This window comes from Motacilla alba, chromosome 4, assembly GCF_015832195.1.
Source record: "Motacilla alba alba isolate MOTALB_02 chromosome 4, Motacilla_alba_V1.0_pri, whole genome shotgun sequence".
Taxonomy (NCBI): domain Eukaryota; kingdom Metazoa; phylum Chordata; class Aves; order Passeriformes; family Motacillidae; genus Motacilla; species Motacilla alba.
The window spans coordinates 27,605,118-27,626,486 of NC_052019.1; the positions used below are offsets into that span (position 1 = coordinate 27,605,118).

General features: G+C 39.3%; 1 protein-coding gene across 3 annotated transcripts in view; it reads left to right on the forward strand.

Moving 5' to 3' along the window:
* The window catches only part of TRMT9B (tRNA methyltransferase 9B (putative)), a 102,206-nt gene that overhangs the window by 62,485 nt on the left and 18,352 nt on the right, over positions 1-21,369 (forward strand). Inside the window, exon 2 of one of the 3 annotated variants that reach the window (XM_038134739.1) lies at positions 12,349-12,494. The exons of 1 other annotated variant lie outside the window; for it this stretch is intronic. In XM_038134739.1, coding sequence (XP_037990667.1) covers positions 12,469-12,494 — 26 coding nt within the window. In that variant the 5' untranslated portion in view covers positions 12,349-12,468. Of the gene's footprint in view, positions 1-12,348; positions 12,495-20,552; positions 20,715-21,369 lie in introns of those variants that run through there. One more of the 3 variants, XM_038134738.1, reaches the window with a different exon arrangement.

The following is a 21,369-nucleotide window of genomic DNA, read 5'->3' on the forward strand; positions in this document are numbered from 1 at the left end:
AAATAGACAAATGGATTGCAATGGTCAGCACATAGTGAACTCTGACCTTGAACAGTTTTGACATAGTTCAGGAGAGTTTTGCAGTCAGTGACTCATGCAGTACCTGAGAAAGTTCAAGTAAATTAAATCAATAAAATCTACCTGACTGCTAAAATGATTGTAAACTGACAGTGGAATTACAGTATTCGCAGAGAAAAGAATAGTGAGGCCTCAGAGAAGAACTGCAACAGTTATTTGAACATTAGAGAAAATGTCTCATGATGGCATAATTAAAGATTATAAGATAACTGAGAGGTGACTTGAGTTCCAGGAGAATATCATCAGGTAGTAATACTCTCTTTCAGTCTAAAAAAATTACGCCACAAACCCCAGCATCTGGGAATAAAAACCAAGCAAACCTGTAATCAGATGGAGAATCTGATTTTTATCAGTGTGGGTGATAAACTTGCAATGAGGTGGGTGCTTTATGAGGTAAACACATGTAACAGGGCTGGTTAGAGAAGTAAAGGGCTTGTTAGAGATGTAGATAAAATGGCTTAGCCTGTGGTGTCCACAGGGGTGTGATCCGATTACTTGTGGTCTCTGAACACTGTACCATAAAATATTTTTAAAGGTGTTTGCACTTCAGTTGAAAACTTATAATGGTCCACACATCCAGAAAGATTGAAAACTATCTGACAGAATGCTGAACTAAAGAAAGCCAAATTCATAGTGAGGTAATATCTTTTATTAAAAATGGGAAAGTACAGTTGCATCTATATTTAATGTATAGTCTAAAATACATATTTTAACTTCAAAGTCTTGAAGCCTGAATCTAGTAATTACTTTTTAATTCTTAAAATTGTTGAAATTTTCACAAATAATGTGGCAATTTTCAACATTAATTACAATGTAGTTTTCTAAGTTTCTGTTCTAAGGTACATCTTGTGTTTCAAACACAAGAAAATAAATAAGAAAACATTAAATTTATATTTTTAATAGACTTGTCCAGGCTGTATTAAAACTGTAAGTAGTCACAATATTTTGTTATTCATTCTTTTTATTTTTGTTCAGCCTTCTGATGAATCCTTTCTCTCTATTCTTTTAGTATAGTTTTAATGTAGTATTTTTAATATAATATATATAATAATATAATAAATCAGCCTTCTAAAACATAGAGCCAAGATTCTCATCTCTTCCTTCATCCTAAAACCCCTCAAACACAATCACACTAGTGAGCAGTGGATAGTTCTTTTGAAATCTCTTTTTTTTTTTTTGTCATGGGACTCTGGGCAGCAGGTCAGAAACAGCAACACTTATTTGTCTACAGCACAAAACATATTTGTAAATTGTACATTGTATTATTAGGTATTATGACAAAGGCAAAATGCCTGTCAGTCACACAAACACACACACATATATCTGTCCCACACACACATATATATCTGTCCCACTGTTCTCAGTGCAGTTCTCTCAGGTTTACAGTGGGATGGGTAGGGTATAGGTGCTGTACAGGCAGGATTAACTCACAGGAATATCAGACATTAGGCCTTATTTCTTCTCATTACTTGGGCACCTAAGAGAGTCATGTTGGTATAATGAGAGCAAAGACTCTAGATAATTTTAATGTGCTTAAGTATCTCCATTCCAGAAGAATCTATTTGGTTTTATTACAGATAGAGAATGCAATTTAGTTGATAATGGCAGCATTGAGCCTTGAAATTAAGCAACACAGCTAAGGAGAGGCTGTGTGGCAAAATGTGTTTCATGTCTGTAATTACAGACTTCAAAAACCCTCTCTTCCCTTGAAATCTCTTATAGATTGCCATCTAAAGGGAAATTTCTATAACTGACTTGAATACTGGATGTTTTCGAAACTCATGTGGGAGAATCACAGTAATGTAAGAAACATTAACTCTAAGATTGTTGTAGTTATAATTATTTTGCGAGAATCACTTTTTTCCCCAGGAAGGTAGCAGTGATCATGATGCATCTTCTAGAAAGATATCCAAATGTTTCTCAGTGCACATCACCTGCAGCTCAAGGTCTAATTACTCGTTTTCACTGTCTTCTTGTAATAGCATTTCTGTTTTGCAGAAGGCTGAAGATGAGTCATGGAGGAATTGTCTTCCAATCATGTTAGCATCCATTCAGACAGCTGCTTAAAAGAATTTTATCAGGACATGCTTATTCACTAGGATGCCTCAAAAAATTGGAATCTGCAAAATGTACCCATATGAAAATCTTCATGCAAATAAGCAGCTTCACTTGAACAGTGACTGTTCAGCAGTTACAGAGCTAGGTTCATGACTCTGAAACTTTTTAGTCCTATAAAGTTGATAGTTATTTCTCTGGTGTTGGTAGCTATGACTTCAGGGTGGTTGAAGAGGAGCAAAGCATAAATCTAGGCTTTCAAAGCTTAATTCTACAGCACCTTAATTCTTTCAAATACAAAAATCAGCAAAATATTTCCTGATGTGTTTTGATGTTGGAATATCATATTTTCTCTGGCCATTGCTGTGGCCTTGTGCCCATAATGTAGGACTGCAGTACATTAATCAGGAGTGCAGTGTGACATCTTGGAGAAGCAATAGGAAGGAATCTGTTGCCTCCTTCCCACTCCTTCAGTGAAGGTGTTCTAAATACACAATTTAATTTCTATTTATCTATTCCCTCACTTTGACTGGGAAGTTGCTCTTAGATCTGTGGGAGGAAACAGACATTTTGTGACATGCACATATTTGAGAAAAGCCATGAGACTCTATTATTTCTGTATAGTGAGCATAGACACAACCAGAAATGGGACTTAAATCCCATAATGTAGCCTCAGGCCAGTTCTTTTTAGGGATGTATATGTCAGAAACATGTGACAATAGTGAGTTGGGATGAAATGCTGATTGCAGTTGTCTCTGTTATTCACTGCTAGTTTGGCTTGCAGTGTGTCTGTGCAGGCACTTTAGCTGAGATGACAGTCGTGGGAGTACAGCTGTTCTGCTTTGGGGGACAGTTCATCTGGAGTAGACAGATGCTCTGAGCTGGAGCAGAACCTGAACAGTGAGCCCAGCTGGATGCTAGCTGGCTTCTTGCTGGTCAAACATCTTCTCAAAGTCAGGCATACTGGGAGGTGCAGCACAGGGACACAGATGTCTGAATAAGCTCAGCCAAGCTTCAGCTTGGATTATTAGCTGGAGTTCAGGACTGGCCCTTGTAGACCTCCCAACACAGCATTCACTAGTGACAGACCTGGAGCTCAGAGAGAGACAAGAACAAAGTTTCTTTGAGGGAAAGGAGATGAAAATTTTTTGGGGGGCACTTTGCTTTTTAGCTTAACAGTGATGTGTTAATGCTTGGAACAGGCTTGAGGCAGCACTGTGGCCCCAGTCAGTGTTCTGGGAAACAAAACCCATAATCTCCAGGTGACTGTGTGACATATCTGGGTTTGAGTGTTACTCATGCACAGCTGTCCTATGTCCTGAACTCCTGAAGCTACCCTGGCAGCTCCCCATGTAGCTAAAAAGTAAAAGATTCTTAAGGAGACAAGAATTCTACAGCAAATGAGGGAAAGGGTTTTCTGGTTATATTGGTTGTAGATGAGGATGGAAGGTAGAGTTTTTTTATAACTAAAATATTTTAGAATAAATATGTTTGTTCTTTTTAAGCACAGCATATTGTCTGAGAAAGCCAAGCTGGCTTCTGTGTAGAGGTTGTGTGGGAGACCTTTTCATTTACCCACTGATATTTAATGGCATTAGATAGCCTTCAGACACAATTGTCATTGATTTGCCTCTGTATTCTGGAGAAAGTACCAGATGAGCAGAGAGGCTCTGTGGTATGTAGCTGTTATGTATTTGCCTTGCTGTTTAGCTTGGGCACTGCCAAAGTTATTTTCAGGACTTTCAATAAATCCCTTGGGTATGTTATAAAAAACTTCTATATGAACCCACTAGTAATTCCCAGGCAATGTCCAATGAGGGAGAACCCTAGGATTTCTTAAAATTAAAATACTGCACAGAGGACTGGGTGAAATATTGTAAAAAACATTTGGATTATTATCAAGAACTTTATAATACAGACTACTTGATGATACAGACTACTGACATCTTTCTTTTCTTCCTATGAAAAAACATTTCCTATTTTCATGTAATAATTGAATATAATATGTAAATTTGATCCTTTATTGTGTGTTTAGAAGTGGCTGTGTAGTCTCCATCACTAGCAGGACTCCAGCAGATCCTTATCTCCCATAAACAAAAACGTTTAGCTCATACCTGAGGTATGGTTTAGGAACTGAGACATATTTCCCTGCAAAGGTCATTTTTTCCATGAGCTAGCTACAGCTTCCTCATTATCTCCTGTTTCTATAACCTTTTTTACCTCTTTACTCTGTCTCCATTCCAGAGGATTTTTTGAGTATAACCTGTTGAGACCCTTTCCTCAGATTCAGAACCAGCTGCTTCACAAATTAGTAATTGTCACAATTCTTACTGGGAAGTTTTTGGGCATCAGAAAAAGGCTGTCCCACTCATTGTTGACATGCAAACCATAGCATAGTGCAATTAAAAGCTTCCTCGCTGTGGAAAAGGAAAACTTCTCCTGTGGAAATGCTGTGTGTGCAGCAGGTAGGCTAACAAGGAAAATTAGGTATATTAGGAATTTTGCCCACTTTAGTTGAGACTGGGCAAAGAAAATTTTGGATTGAATAGCAGATGATGTGTAAGATATAATTTCTTCTTTTGTTTAAGGAAAAATAAATCTCAATAGCCCCTCAGTTCCAGACTAGTCTCAGAAAAAGGTCTAAGGACTTTCATGTGTTCTGCCGTGAATTACATTTTTGTGTTCAAATCGATTGGACATTAGGAAGGAAAAAAACCCCATTTGTCAGAAATGTCAGTTTCTCTTTAAGAAAGCTTCATCACAGTTGTTACAATTCTATTACTCCCCTGCATGCCAAATCAATCATAAGAGTTGAAAAAAACAATCAAACAGGCATTCTTAAAAGATTGTTCTTGTTTGAATTAGTCTCCAAGATCTTTTAAAATGGCAAAGCTCACGTTAGGATTTTTCTAAATTTCTGTTCATGAGGCTCTCTTGTGTTAGATTTAGGTAAGCTACAATAGCTTTTTATTTTTGTAAAGTACTATGGAGCCAGTCAGAGCCAGACAATATAATTAGTATTTCTTATTCCCTGGACTGTCCCAGTAAGGCTGTTACTAACTTTGATAACATCAAAGTTTCAGATAATTCTCCATTGAAATTGGATGCATAATTTCTATTATAAAAAAGGCAGCTATTTAATGGCTCTGATTTTATTTAAAATATTTAAGCCTTATTAACTCTTTCAGATAGCTTAACAGAAATAATAAAATGAAACTGAAGTGTAGAACCCTAATTGCTGGATATCAACTATAAAATTATTAATTTTTCACTAAGATGCTAATGTGAGCTTTAAGAAGCAGCTTAAGTAGGAGGCAAGATAGGAATTTTGACCAGTACTCTGGCAGAGAAGTGTGAAGACAGAAGGCAGTGTCCCTTACAAAGGGACTTTGGCTAGGAACACAGATGGGTTTCTTCCTTGAGACAGATACAGTGCTCATCATTAAAAGCTGTGCTCTTTTAGACATTTTTCTGTCTCATGGCAGTAACAGTTTGGTGTCTGCCAAAGCTCATCCATGTGGTGAAATTTAACCACATAAGGATGGTATTCATGGAAGATAGCACATGGCTCTTGTCCTCAGCTGGCTTCTGAAAAATGTGAATAATGGGGTTTGTGGTTTTAGGAAAAAAAAATTCTACATTTTCCTAGGAATTAGATTTCCAAATCTGAAGTAATTTGCTCTTTATCTACAGAGAATTTTCTGGAAAAGCCTAATGTTATGATTTCAAAAATTTAGCCTTATATTCAGGGATTCAATAAAGTTGTCTTTCAATCCTCTTGTCTGACACAGAACTTATGCCTAGGTCTAGCGTCTCCCTGAGGTTCACTGCAAAGTTTCCTAGACTGGAATTTAAGTGAGTCAGCTCAAATACTGAATGTGGGCTACCTATGAGTTGGGTCTCCTTGATAAGTAAATTTAGCCCTCTATATTGCAATTCTGCTCAAGATGGTGAACAGAAGGGTTAGATACAGATGTCAGAGCCATTAAGGACCTAAAAACATAGCAACAGGCAGATAAGGCTTAAACAAAAGACTTGGATCCCAAGATTAATGGCCATTTCTGAAAATGCAACCTCACACATTTGTGGTAGAAAGCGAGGTTGAAAAAAGCAGCCTGAGGCTGTAGAACAAGAGGTTGGCCCCACGAACCCACCAAAGGGAGGGGAAGCTATTAAGAGAACTATTGTCTCAGATGCTAAAAATAAGGATTTTTATTTGCAGCTACAACAGGTTGCTTCTCTGTTCAAAAATTTTGCTGAAAGATGAGAAAACTCACAGTCTTTTGTTTCTTTCTTTCTGTCACTGATGCTTCATGCTTAGTGAATGTAGCAGTCTACAGCTGTCTATTACTCAGATATCTGTAGATTGCTTTTTAAGGGGTCATCTTTCTGACTGAACTCCTTTGAACACTAATGACCAAAGAATGTTGTATTTCAATATGTTACTCTTCTTCTCTTCTTCTGTCTGTTTTCTTTTATAGAACCACAGAATCACTAAGGTTGGAAAAGACCTCCATGACAGGGTCCAACCATTAACCCAACACTACTCTGTTTATGGTTAAACCATATCCCCAAGTGTCACATCCACACATCTTCTGGCCATTTTCAGGGCTGGTGATTCCATCAGTTCCCTGGGCAGCCTGTTTGAATGCTTGACCACTCTTCAGTGAAGAAATTTTTCCTAATATTTGATCTTAACCTCTGCTGAAGCAACTTGAGCCTTGTCTTTTCACTTGTTACCTGGGACAAGAGATCAACCCTGATCTTCCTACAACCTCCTCTCAAGTGTTTGTAGAGAGCGATAAGGTTCCCCTTGAACCTCCTTTTCTCCAGGCTGAACACCCACAGCTTCCTCAGCCACTCACCATAAGATTTATGCTCCAGAGCCTTCACCAGCTGCGTTGCCCTTCTCCAGACTTGCTCCAGCACCTCAATGTCCTTCTTGCAGTGAGGGGCTCAGAACTGAGCTCAGCACTTGAGGTGTGGCCTCACACAATGAGCGGGACAATCTCTGCCCTGGTCCTGCTGGCCACACTATTACTGATACAGGCCAGGATGTCTTTGGCATTCTTGGCCACCTGGGCACATCTGGCTCATGTTCAGCTGCTGTCAACCCTGAGGTCCTTTTCCACTGGGCAACTTTCAGCCAGTCAAGATGATCTGTTTCACTGCCTTCCCTGGTACCAAAGTCAGGTTGATGGGCCTGTAGTTCTCTGGCTGCTCCTTCTGAACCATCTTGTAGATGGGTGTACTATTTGCCAGATTCCAGAAAACTGGGCCTCTCAGTTAGCCAAGATTGCTGGTTAATTATGGAAGGTGGTCCGATGAGCCCTTCCACCAGCTCCCTCAGAACCTTTGGATGAATCCATCTGTCCCCATGAACTTGTGTGGGTATAAGTGGTATAGCAGGTTGTTGACCCTTTGGATTTTGGATAATGGGGTCTTCACTGTGCTTCCTCACCTTGTTTCTAGCTCTGGGGGCTGGGTACCCCAAGAGCACCTGGTTCTACTGAAGCAAAGGGGACATTATGTACATCAGCCATTTTCTCATCCTTTGTCACTATGTTTCCCTCTGCATCCAGTAAAGGCTGAAGAGTCTCCTTAGCCCTCCTTGTGTTTCTGATTCATAGAAACATTTTTTGTTGTCTTTTTTGGCAGCAGACAAAGTTCTAGCTGAGCTTTGTCCCTTCTGTTTTTTTCCCTTCATAACATCACAGCATCCTTGAAATCCTTCCAAGTTGCCTGTCCCTTCTTCCAAAAGTGATACAAATGAATATTCACACAAAAGAATAGACCAAATTTGCCACATCAACTATAATGCAAAGTCACTTCTTTAGGTCAGGCAGAAGTATCCTTCTTATAGCTGAGGAAAACAACTTCCTCTGTCTAGCCTTTATGGATGTTACATTTTCCTTTTTGAGATGGTCCTTTCTAATAAGTATATAAGTACCACTTCCTCTTCCTTTGCTGGTAAGCCTATGTAAATGTTTCTTCCAGAGCAGAGCCAGCTCTTCAGGATCTGTAAAGGGGCATATTTTAAAAAGGCATATATTAGCTTATCAAAGTTCTGAAAGGATTTTTGTTGATCTGAGGGACAAATCGGTCGAAGATGGTCAAGAATGCCTTCATGTGTTACTGTAAATGATTTATGAATCCTGGGTCTTCATGGCATGTTAAAAATTCATATGAACATTATATTTAAAATTTAATTATCTGAACTAGCTGAAGCACTTCTTCAGGCTTGTAATTGGGCAGATATATAGCAATATACACAGCAGGGGAGACTTGGGACTTGTGTCCAGATCATCAGATGTATTATGTAGCCTACTCTCATTGATGAAGTCTAAATTTGGTACTGAAATAACTTGGTATCACCCTTTAATCATCCAAATACAGAATATGTCAATAATTTATGTTTATTCTTAGCCTGATTTGCTAAATTTCTTTAGACATATTTGGATTAATAGACAGTAACAACTTACTTAACTAGAAAGCACTACTAAATGTGAGTGGTGATAGTGATATCTGACCCTGCATCTGCTCTTTGCAGGAAAAATTATAAAACAGTTACCTTGCACTTAATTTTCTTCTTTATTCAAATCACATAGCTTTGTTGGGGCTGTATTCCTCTTACTTGACCAGAGTCATCTGAGCACATTATTGAAGCACACTAAACACGTGCTGCAATTGAAATTGTTGAATTGGCTTTTTAGCAGAGTATGAGGGACCACTGGAAGGCAGATCATCCCACCTTTTTTAGAGTGTGACAAACTGCCTTGTGCAGCTGCTTGTCTCTCTCCCTGCTATCCATGTGGGAGTATGGACTGTTAGGTAGGTAAATACACCTGGTCAGACAGAGAGTTTTAGGTACCAAATTACCAGAGATTAATCCATCAGATATGTCTTACTTTTTCCTTTTCTTTTTTCTTATTTTTTTTCTTTTTAATTGAGAAATCAAACAGGGACCTATGAGGTTCTATTTTTTCTACAATAGCAAAATATTGGCAAGGAAACTGCTAAGGAAAGATTCTGCTAGTATTCTCTTAATATTGACAATGGAAGTAAATAGAGAGATCCAATCATCATTTAAAACTTTAACCAAGATGGCAAATAAAGTGTGTTTTTTATGTGTGCTTATGGGATTTAATTTGCTAAAATAACTTCTTTGAGATTCCTGGAATAAGAAAGCTAATAAACTGAAAAGCTTCAGTGTTGCTAAAAGGAGTAGCTCTTTAAGCATTTGGTTTGAGAATTTGTGTGAGCTGGAGGAAAACTCCAGAGTTATATTGTCTTAATTATACTTAAATTAGAAATCCTAGTGATACAGTCTTCTAATGTTATAGATGTTATAACTTTAAAAGAGCTGAGATAAAGGAAAATTAAACTATTTACAAATAAAGCTTTCTTGCATGAAAGAGAGAAAGCAATAACTGATAAGGGTAATGTAAATGTTTATATTTCAAATGTTCTCTGCCAAACTTCATACAAAATATCAAATATTCAAAGGTATTTAAGCTAATTGTTTATCTTACTCCAGCTGGTAAAGAATTGCTCCTTATTGTAGAAGTGAGCATGACAATCACAAGTATGCATTTAAGTAGAAAGGAATGTGCCCAGTTCTGTAATATAAATTTATATCTCTTGACTTGATGGTAATTTAAGGCATCTCTTCCCAAGAAGGGGCTGCTTGTGTAAGAAGAAGCTGCAGGTAAATGGAGGTATCAGGTACTGCACCTTATCTCTCAGAGAAGATGCTGTGGTTGTCACAGGACTGGCAGTTCTCGTCCTCTTGGCTGATGATCTTGTGATTTTTGATGTCTCCACGTTCATGGAGCCTTGTTATCTCTGAAAGGAATTGTAACCAGCTGTGAGCCTGTGCACTTCTATTTCCTTTGAGGAAACAGGGGTAGTCAGTGAAGCAGCACATCACTGCCATGTACTGACCAACCTTTCTGGCAGCAAGAATCAGCCTGCTAGGTGTAGCTTCTTTTATGAAGACGTCAAATAGGCTACAGTGTTGATTAGAAGGGCCTCAGTGTAGGTGAGAATCTTGTCCCTTTCTCTCCTTATCTTTGTATGTCCTCGTGGCAGCCTTGGACTAGGAATGTACAGTCTGCTCTCTGGAGATCAGGGATCTCCTATCATGATAATGGTCACTAAGAGTGGAGAATGTTACATGAAGAACATGCCTGCTGCTGACCAACAAGTGGTTTGTGTTTCAGACCAACAATTTTTCTCTGATTGAGGCAAAGTCTTTCAAACTTGTCACCTCTCCTCCTCAGAGTAGACAGACAGATAACCATTTCTGAAATTTTTTTTTTTCCTTTAGAGCCCTGAAAATTCTCAGTAGTAAAAGTAATAATAATAAACTTGTGGGACTTGAGGTATAACACAGAAATAGGTTTCCTTTTCCCTGTGTACAGTCACTTCAGAAATACCTGCTACTTGAACTGGGACCAGCCAGCCAGTCCTTTTTCAGTACGGCCTGTGCAGGACAGAATGTAAAGTTTGCATCAGCTTTGAGTGATCCTTTGATCTGAACAGCTGTATGTCCTGAATGCACGCCAGCATGAGCTCTGAAAGGGTTTGTTTATATGATCTTCCTCCATCAGAGCATGAGATCTTCCTCCATCATCCTTCTCACAAGACTCCTGAATAAGGTTACAGAGTCATGGAAAGGTTACAGAGTCTTGGGGATATGTTTAAAAGGTGTGACTCAACCTGGCTTTCTGCCATAATGCAGAATTCAGCTCCTGGATCCTGGGGTAGTGGGCCTTTTGGGCTGAGGTGTTCACTAAACTGATCTCCAGACTCACATAAGAGGTTGAAATGTGGGAGCTGAGCTAAATAGACAATGCAGAATCATGGGATTACTGACTGATCTGGACCTCTTATACTACTCATATGCTTGAAGAGTGATTCAGATGCTTAGATGATGAATATGGGTTGAGAGTCTGTGTAGAACAGAAAAATACAGTTAAATGAACAACTGGGACACATGTACAAAGCAAAAACATTTCATTTGTAACAATACCAAACAGAAACTAGGGAAAATATCATGACTCTTGGAGAAGAGCACTGAAAATTTCTGATAAATGTTTGTTTCTATTATTAAAATATGATGTACAAACAGATATAATATAAGCCAAACTGTGGAGTAATACAAGTAAGACAAGAACTACTAATACTGCAAAATAGTATTAAACTCCAACAAATTATATGTTTCCAAAATTATTTTATGTTCATGTGTATATAGCACCAAGGAAAGTCAGTCACATTTCTAGTTGGTCTGATTGTAAGTATTTATCAAAGCAGCCCAAGAATCTCAAGAGGCACTTCACATTAGTAGCAAGTGCAAATTTGGGAACAGAGTGTGGTCTTGTGATTCTTACTCTGAATCAACCAAAAACAACACTTTTTCTTTTTTCTAAAGTTAAGACTCATAAGTCCCAACATCCCTATGTTTTGCCATCTGATCTGCTTTCCAAACTCCAGTCTGAATAGGTCTCATACTGACTTGAGGAATATTTACATATTCACTCAAATGAAGACAGTAAGGTTCAGTGCAGTGATCTAAGTCTAGATTTCAGTGCCATTTGTGATGACCCAAGGAATCCTGCCAGGCTTCCACATTTCTGCAGAAAAGCACAGGTTTTGTACCGTTCCTACACTGTATTTTCTGATCTTGTGGGGAAATTTCAGATGCACAGTCCCCTCTCTGTAGCCATCTAAACTGAGATATCTTCATCTGTGAGGAAGTACTTGTAACTTAGGTTATATAACTAAACATACTTTCAAACAGATGGCTCAGCAGCATCCAGTTGTCTGATTTAGTGGGAACTGTATATGTTGTCTAAGCGCAGATATGTGGTTAACAAGCTCTAAAAATCTTTGCTGTGGATGCAGATCTAGTGCACAGCCATGTGACAAGTGTGACTGACAGTGGTTAAACTGGTAGAAGCTGAACAACTTACTGTGTAAGGAAATCCAGAGAAGGTAAAGAAGTTCCCTGCTCCCTGTCTCTCTGAATGCAATAACGTTAAGCAATATGGCCCTTACCAGACATTTCCCTTCAGGTCTTCATTGCAATTCCTGTCAAAATACAGAGATGCCAACCTAAAGTCAAGTCGTGCTCAAGAACATTTTAACAGCTTTTCTGTTTGAAGATTTTGGGAGTACTGCATTTCAACCACATCTTTTTACTCCTTATGCCAGGTGCTTTTCCTGCCACTGGTCATTCTCTTGAGGCCTAAATGCTCCAAGTAAGATCAATAGAGGAACATGTTCATTTCTCCCTGCTGGTGACAACAGTATGCTTCCAAAGGAGAAATCTGAATGTTCTTGGAAAGTAAACTCTATGGGTAAGTCTAAAATAGCTAACCATTTCAAAGTCTGCTAAAGTTCTGTTGTGTATTTTGGGTGTTCTTACTGGTATTAGGATCCTTCAGAAGCGCAAGGAAAGTGAACCTACAGCTTTACTGAACTAAAGAAAGTATATTTTCAAGATGAGAAGTGACATTCAGAAAGACAGTTTGTTATAAATAGTGAAAAAAAGCTTTGTCAACAATTAAGTAAAATCCTCTGTTAAAGACCTAGCTGGAAATTACAGGCAACTGTAATGGAAATAGTTCCATAATAAACAACCAGGATAGCAACTCAGTACTTACTGCTCCTGTGAGTGCAGTGAACCCCCCTGCTCAGCATGGGTCTTCTTGGGAAGTAAAGCTGAGGAAGCTAATGCCTGGAACAAGGATGAGAAATTTCCAAGTGAGATAGTGCTCTTTTGTGCCTGGAACTGCAATGGACTGCACTAGCAGTTCAGCAGCCTTGTCAGGATTTTCCCCAAGATTTTTCTCCTTTCTGGAGAAGGAAAAGGAAAGTTATTAAAAAGTTTTAGATATGGAAAGAGAGTAAGATTCCCAGGACCTAATAATTGACTTAATTCCTATCCAGAGGATAGCCTAGGGGTGCTTTCACAACACCTGCACACTTGCAATTCTGTGGCCTGGGGAGGGGGCACAGGGATTTAGGAGAGTAGATTGTGGATAGTACATGATATACAACCCCACAAAGCCAAATTGTGAAGACTTGCTGATCTTTTGATCAGATATCTATCACAGCACTGCTGGAGACCCCCTTTTATGAACAACATATTATCTGAAGTTAGAGATGGCCTTTGAGAAAGGTCTTTGAGGTGTGGTGTCCAGAATGCCACATCATTGTTCTTCAGCACTCACTTCCACTTCCACTTGCTTTCTGAATCTGAGTTTCCTCTTGCTCATAGGAGGGTGCAGAAAGACAGATTCTGGAATGAAGTGGTTGAGGTAGAAGTTTTTGGTGAGACTATGATAAACATGGATAGAGATTTGCTCATCCCATCCCCCTGTGTGGAGACCCATATCTATAATAGCAGCTCTTCCCAGATCTTAAGAAGCTCCTACTTATTACTTGGTTAATTGGTATGGGGTTAAGAAAAAGGCACATTTTTTATGAAGCCTGTTCTTCTGGACTGAGAGGACTCTACAACTCTTCATCACATGTTCTTTGCTTTGATTTATTTTAGTAATGTTCTCTTCATTTTTTGGTTTTTGGGTTTTTTTAAAATATCTTTTCATAAAACTGAATTAAACTAAAAGAGAAGGGAGAGAAAATCAGTTTGCAATGAGGCATAAGACACTTCACTTTGTTACTGTTGCGTAAAAATGGGCAAAGGCAAAGGTCCTGGAATATAATACATCTATGAGCCATCTCTAAGAAGTGCTTCCAAAAGAAATCCTTTCCATCAATCTATTTTTAAATACAAAAGAATAGAAGAAACATTTTCAACATTTCACTGGATTGAGTATGCAAGAGGAATACCATGGGAATAAGTTTAGAAACACTGAGAACTCAAATTCAGACTCTTTGATGTTAACAGCTTTTCTTGCCAAGACAGAATATTTTTCTCTACTTAGGATAAAAATTCTCACTGTTACACATATGCAGCTATAGTGAGAATTTTCCTAGTTCTGATGCAGGTTAGACAAGAAGGTCTTACTGGAACCCGTCACATGTGTTTTCTGCTTCTTAGTGATCAGAAGAATTAAATTAGCCTAATCTCCCTGCCACCTCCTCTCTCCCCATGAAATGGACTGATGGACAAGAAACCAGAGCTCTGTGCTTTGGGTCAAGATGAGCACTTTGGGCTGTTTGGTCCTGAGAGTTATAGGAAATGGGTATGCATGGGAAGAATAGGAGCCTCAGGCACTATGGAGAAAAGTCAGAGGACTCTACAGCCCCAGAAAAACAGTTTCTGCTTGGAGCTTAGGGTGCCAGAGAGCTGACGTATTCCCAGTAGCTCCGGTACCTAGCTCAGCAAAAGAATATTTAAAGTCCTGTTCAAAACTCATCTTCCAGCTGAAGAAAGGAAAAGATAAGAAATATACACATGGTCTTGCTGTGATGGATCTTGGTCTGCTGTCACTATGAGAACACTGTGGATATGCCATCCTTCAATACTGCCCGTGTGGCCACTGCCAGCATGACACACAGGCACTGCCTATTAATGGTGTGTGACCCATTCCAAGGAGGGACTGATGGGATGCTCACTTATTGTATTTCTTTCTGTCTGGTACAATAGAGAGTGGCTTTAGCAACATTTGAGAACATTTGTTACGGTTCTGTTTGTACAGTGTTTGTGTTTCTTGTTTAATACACCAAAATCACATGAGAACTGAATCATATTCACCCATTTCCAAACTGTCTGACAATCTGCACAGTATGAGAAATTACTAGCAGTCATATCTTTCAAGCTCAGTAACTCAGGCATCAGAAGAGCCAACTTTTTTTCAAATTCTAACTAGATTTGTAATGCACCTGGTAAATGTCTACCCTTTCAGAAACACAATTTCACTTCTGCCAAAATAAGCATTAAGAATACTGATGCAGGTCAAGTAGTTTATTGTTGGTATGAGCAACACCATAAGTAACCCATAATGAATCTGAAATGAATAATGAGTAGCTGCCATTGAATGATTTAAGATTCTCTAAACAAAAGAGAAGGCAGTAAGAAAATCAAAGAAAAAGGTTCCTGAAAAGACAAAGGAAAACAGTGTTTCAGCTGAGTTGCTTTTTTCACTTTTGCTGGGACACTGGAGGAGGAGGTGGAGGTGAGTGGAGCTTCAGATAAAGGCTTGGAAAAGCTCTAGGAGGTGTTGAGAACAAAGAAGCCCTGAATCTCTGCAAGAATGCTTCGAGCTTAATGAGCTGAATCTGAAGGAAGAGTACTACCTCCCATTTCCCACATCTCCTGTGGCAGCTGGTCAAAAGCCTGGTAAGACCCTGTTAACAGAGTGCACTGAGTCACATTTGGCACCACACACAAATTGTTTCTCTGAACAATGTGCACCACACTGTTCCAGTCTGTTTTAAACTGTTTTTAAATTGAATAACTAAAGCAGTCTGGGACAGGGTCAGTGTCTAGAAAGCTAAGGTGAACTCTGGCTTATTCATGGACTTCATTTGTGTTTTTGGACAAGTAATTTGATCTTCTGTGACACAATGATTGTTATTAACTTAATAGAGGAAGCAAGGTCTGTGATTTCTGAAGAGAAGTGGAAGCATTAGGAGCCTGTAGCTTCCTTGATCCAGGAATGGACAAGAATCTCTGTTGTGCAAGTACACTATTCACTTTCTGTTTTCCCTCTTTTGGCTTTACTTATCTCTTAAGCTGAATTTCAGGTCATTCTGGAGACAGTCAGTGAATTGAATTTTTATTTTATGCTTCAATTGAGATCAAAATGTCAAAACTCTATAGAAAAGTAATCTTTATTTTTAGCCACAGAGAGGAAATGCATGTACTTGAAAAGTCTGTCCTTGTGAAATGTCTGCAGCACTTTTGCAGAGGCAAGAAATGCAAGTACTAAATGCTTTGTCCTGAAAAGACACTTCCATTGAATAATAATTAGTCCTTGTAAGGTAAATAAACCCAACCCTCCTTCTCTGCATGCCAGATAAGGTCTTCATGACTTCAGGATGCTGGGATGCAGCTCAGGGTCCAACATTATAAATATGCCACCTTGACCTCTATAGTTTGTGCCTGTCAGCAATCCTGAAACGCTTGTGTTCCTCTATTTCCAGCATATTTAAGTGCAAAATTGTGTCATATTGTCCTGTTTTGCATTGTAATTTTATTAGCAAATACTTTGTCCCTTTGCTACTACAAAAACCCCAATGACTTCCTGCTGCTGAAAACTGACATTACAAAACAAGAAAGAAGAAGGTTTATATCAAAATCAAGGTTTATATCGAAATGAAACCCAACAAAGTAATTGTATCAGAACAAGGTGTTCCCAATCTGATTAATAAAGACAGAAGTCTGTGTTCATATTTCTTCCAAAATTTTGACTTTAATAAGCTAAAATATGTATGAAGTACAACTTACCAATGTACAGATTTTACCCACCCCTACTGTCACTTGGCAGCATTTTCAGCTGATAAATTTGGTCCATCTATAGGTCTGGGATTTGGAGTTCTGCTTCCTGGAGAATGGTCTGTGGACCTACTTGGGCAAGATAGGACATAGTAAAAATGACAGTACTGGCACATTAGGGGTCCTGCATTTTTATGTGGATTTCTGTCATTGCATTTCATAATAATTATTTTTCAGCTAATTTTTCTGCAAAACCACTACAGTTGTATCTCACTTTAGTCTCTGATAGTGAAACAAGAAAGGAATTTCCCTCTTTGGTGGTCAGTTCTGCTTGCTTTACCTCTTGCAACAACGGTACTGAAATCACAAAGAAATAACAAGGACTCTTTCTAGTGAGGTGAACGTGAGTTGTCCTGTAAAGCTTGGTTGTACTTAAGTATTAAATAATAGTACTTAGCACTTGTGCAACTTAATGCCTTATAATCTTCAAAGCACTTTACAAATCTTAACTAGTTAATCCCCACAGCAGCTCTGCATGGTAGGCTGTGAAGGTCACACATTAAAAATCTCCCATGATAACAAGCTTGACTGCATAGTAAGCCTATGGGAAAAAATATCTGCACAGTTATGTTCCTGCAGTCATGAGTGTTTAATTTTACTGGACTGTAATATGGCTTACTTTCAGTAAATTTGGTTTGCTTTCTTATCCCACTCAAAGTAAATCCATTATACCCTGTAGCATGGTTCAGCGCACAGTATTATCAAAAATTTGAAGATTTTTTTTATTATTAATACTCCTGGAAGCAGATAAGAAGCAGAGGATATGAATTTTATTTAAGAAATCAAGTTTCTATTGCCAATGACTGAAAAGATCATGTATGGGAAAGGGTCAGAAAGTTCCTAAAGAGTGAAGCACTCAGGACAGTAACTACCATTTTTAGCAACTTCTTTTGAAAATTTGACTTTTGTGATATTGAGATTGCCAGGCAAACAAAATATTTTTATACTCAATTTCACTGGGAAACTTAAGCCTTTAGAGAGCCCATTTCATTTGAGAAATGGCATGGTTTTTCTAGCTGGAATTTTATTTTGGATTTTCATGTTCCAGAAAAAAAATCAAATAGTTGTTGCTAAAGAATATTATTTCTTTAGCCTTTTCAGGTCTAAAATGTCCCACGAAGTGGAGCTACTGCTTTTAGTTCACTGTAGTACTATCACAAACACCACTGCTTCCATTTGTTGCTAGTTCTGGTGGAAAACTTTTTAAAACAACATTACAGTTTTACAGTAACATTATAATTCTATGTGAAGACCAAATTCACCAACCAAGGGTGTTAGTCATTAGCTCATGACTACCTCTCAAGTGTCTGCATGGAAAATAAACTTCTCAAAGATGTTTATTCTTTGTACTACTTATTGTAGAGAGGAAACAAAGTCTTTAGACTGAGGAGGCCTTTTTCCAACAGAAGCAGACATAAGGTAGTTTTTGTCACAAGTTTAAAAAAAATCCTAAGTTTTCCAGAATGTCTACTGAGACACTGCAGCCTTATTTATAAATACAGCATGATCCTTTCCCTCCAAGGCACCAGACAACTTAATGCCTCCTTTTGCTTTCAAGTACAACTGTCTCTTTGTAAAGCTTGTAATTTGAGAGCTGATCCTTTGTAATAAGGAAGCTCTATGATATCATAAAGACTGACCTTGATTCCTTCTTTTTCTACTGGTTCAACCTGGAAACTTTTATTTCCCTGTGTTTCCTTCTCTTTTTTCCCTTGCTTTGTTTTTATTCCTTTTTCTTTTCTTTTCTTTTTCCCCCCCTCACTTCTGGAGAAAAATCACAAATAACCTTTGAAGGAATAATTAGCAGTTGCTGTAACCCTATGGTAAAAACCTTTATCTGATTGACTGCAAAAGGTTATCTAAGGGTAAAGGTTTCAGACAGACCAGGGAGAGAACAATCTCCAGATGAAAGATGATAGGGATGAGCATAAGAGAGATGCTAGAAAGTAAAGGAATAAATGAATGGGAATGCAAGAGACAACACAATTAGCCAGTCTTACATGCTTGCCACTACATAATTTCAGATGTTCCAAATGGAGCCTGGTATTCTGCAGACAAACTCATAATTAAGTACAGGGTTGCAATGCACAGGCACAAGAGGTCTGAATTAAGGTTTCATGGGCAGCCTTCTGGCTTTCCCAATGTTTGGTCACTTAATTTAATGACCTAAATCCTTTTTAATATAGAAAAAAAATTATTTTAATGAGGTCTTTTAATTGTTTAGGGAAGAGGAGTTGCTACGGACTGCAGTTTATTATGTAATTTTAGATGCATAGTACTCCAAAGGAAGAGGTATTCTATTTGCATTCTGCCTAAATTTGTATGATGAGACCTTAATAAATGTGGGGGATGGGTTAACCTTAATAAAACCTTAATAAAAATAAGGGTTTGGTGGTTTGTTTTTTTTTTATTTTTTCCTAAAGTGTATTAAGCTACATGACTAACATCTATTTTAAATGCATCAGAAGCAGAAAGTCTGGAAAGACTCTATAGGACTGATACATAATAGTAGTTTTAGGAACATCGAGGAGAGATAAGGTGGTAAGGCTGTGTGAATTCCCCACAGTTTTATGAGTCTATATCAGAATCTTTTTCTTAGAAGGTTGAATTTGAGGCAGTTATTTCAAACGGAAAAGCTTTTAAAATAAGTAAATATTTATGTCAACAAATAACATAAGGTGGTATTCACACTTGAGGAATTTTGCCTGAAGGAAGAATGAAGCATATATGGCATCATCTTCCAAAAAAGGTATCTGAAAGAGTCTGGGAATGGCAGATTGTGATTTGTCTGCACCAATTTAGCTGACTCTACATTACAGAATTAAATTAGCAGAACGTACATGAAGTTTGGCATAACAGGGACACGTCAACACAATGTTTGCACAGGACATTCATGTCTTACAAATTAGTCAAAGCTCTTTGAAGGTGTTAAGAAGGTTAGTTGTTATCTAGCTGTTGAATTCCTTCATAATGGAGACCAAGAGTTTCATCATTACTCCATGACTTTGGTACATTTAATAGACTATTAGGTTTATGTGTTTTCAGTATGCTTATTCTCATCTTGTTCTTATAATAATCTTCCCCTGAATCTTTTTGTTCAGGTAGGATTGTCAAAGTAAAGGGAATACATGTTCTTGAGCAATTTTGTCAGTCCTGAAAAATCCCATCAATACACAGTCATGTTCCTCATAATCCTGTCTTCAGGTACCTTAAAACTGATTTGAGTAAAAGACTACCTGTAACAGGAAATAGTTTAATACATTCAGTACTTCGTTCAATGTTGTGCTGAGTTCCCTGCCTGTCATACTGGCTGGTATTGTTTCATTGCACTCTTCTTTATCTGTTATCTTTTATACATAATTTATAAGTTCTTGGGACGTGAGTATCTCTTTAGCTCATGTTTGTCGTGTTAATTGTACTGGGGTCTTGGTGCATGGTTGTGTTTTTTCGTACTCGTGCGACAAACACCTGTAAGTGTATGAAAGTATAGAAACAGTCTGCCATTTTTAGCCTGCTTTAATAGGAATCAGTGCGGGAGTAGGGGAAAAAATTAATTCACTCTCAAGAGCCACGGGATGGGAAGACTTGCAGACAGGACCTAGTCACAAAGGTTCGCTTTGCGCTTAACCTTTAAATGAGCAAGGGCTAATCTTGCTTGGCCGCTTTTGCCATCAGCGGACAGCACGGCTCCCATCAACCTCGGTTTAGAGGAGCTCGGGGACCCTGCTGCTCCCCCCCAGCAACCCCCCACGTCCTTGACGGAGCATCCCACCGCCACCACAATCTCCATCAGCACCACCCTCCTCGCAGAAGCCGCCCAAGGGACGAGACAAGACCGCAAGGAGAGGAGTTAACAGGGAATTGATAACCCGGCCCCTTTTCTGTCTTACCCCGCCTCCTCCCGCTTGCGGGGAAGTGAGGGATCAGGACGCGCCGAGCGGGGGTGGCCCCGGCGGAGAGGTGCGGGGAGGGCTCCCCTCCGCGCCGCTCCGCCGGGGGCCCCGGGGCCCGGCTCGGCTCGGCTCGGTTCGGCTCGGCTCGGCTCGGCTCGCACGGCCGAGCGCCGCCCCCGCCGCCGGGGCATGGAGCCGCCGCCGCCCCGCGGGAGCAGGTGAGCACGGCGGGCAGCGCGGAGCGTGGGAGCGGGGGATGCGCAGGGCAGGAAAAAGCCGAGCGGTGGGGAAGGCGCAAAAAACCCCACCCCAACCTCACACCAGCTGAAAAAAAAAAAAAAAAAAAAAAAAAAAAAAAAAAAAAAAGGTGTCGCGGTGCATTTCTGCAGATTGAGATGATCGTCTTAAAAACGCTGCCCGCAGAGTCGGGAGTCGCCCCTCTGGCGCTGACCCAGCCCGAGAGGGAAGGATTTGGAGATCGCACTAATTTTTTTCACACACGTGCGGTGTCCTCGCTCCCCCCGTGTCACATTTTAATGGAACGGAGCCGCGGGTTGCAGCAGAGCTGGGAGCTAGCGTGGATGCTGGAGCTGAATTTGGTGTAGCACTTGGGGAGGGGAGTTCTTGCGAAATGGGGGGAATTCACCACAGCAATAGTAAGTTTCTCCGTGGTCGCCTGATTAGTTAAAAATTAAGTACGCGCCGTGTGTTGGCAGATAGTCCTAAGCAATGACCTGGAGCAATCCTAAGCCGTAACACTTCATGATTATTTTCTTCTTTTCCTAGAGGATTCTAAATACTGAGGTATTGCCCGCACATAGAGCTCTCAGCATTGCAGAGTGTTCGCTGCTTAATGAATGTTTGTAAAGGGAT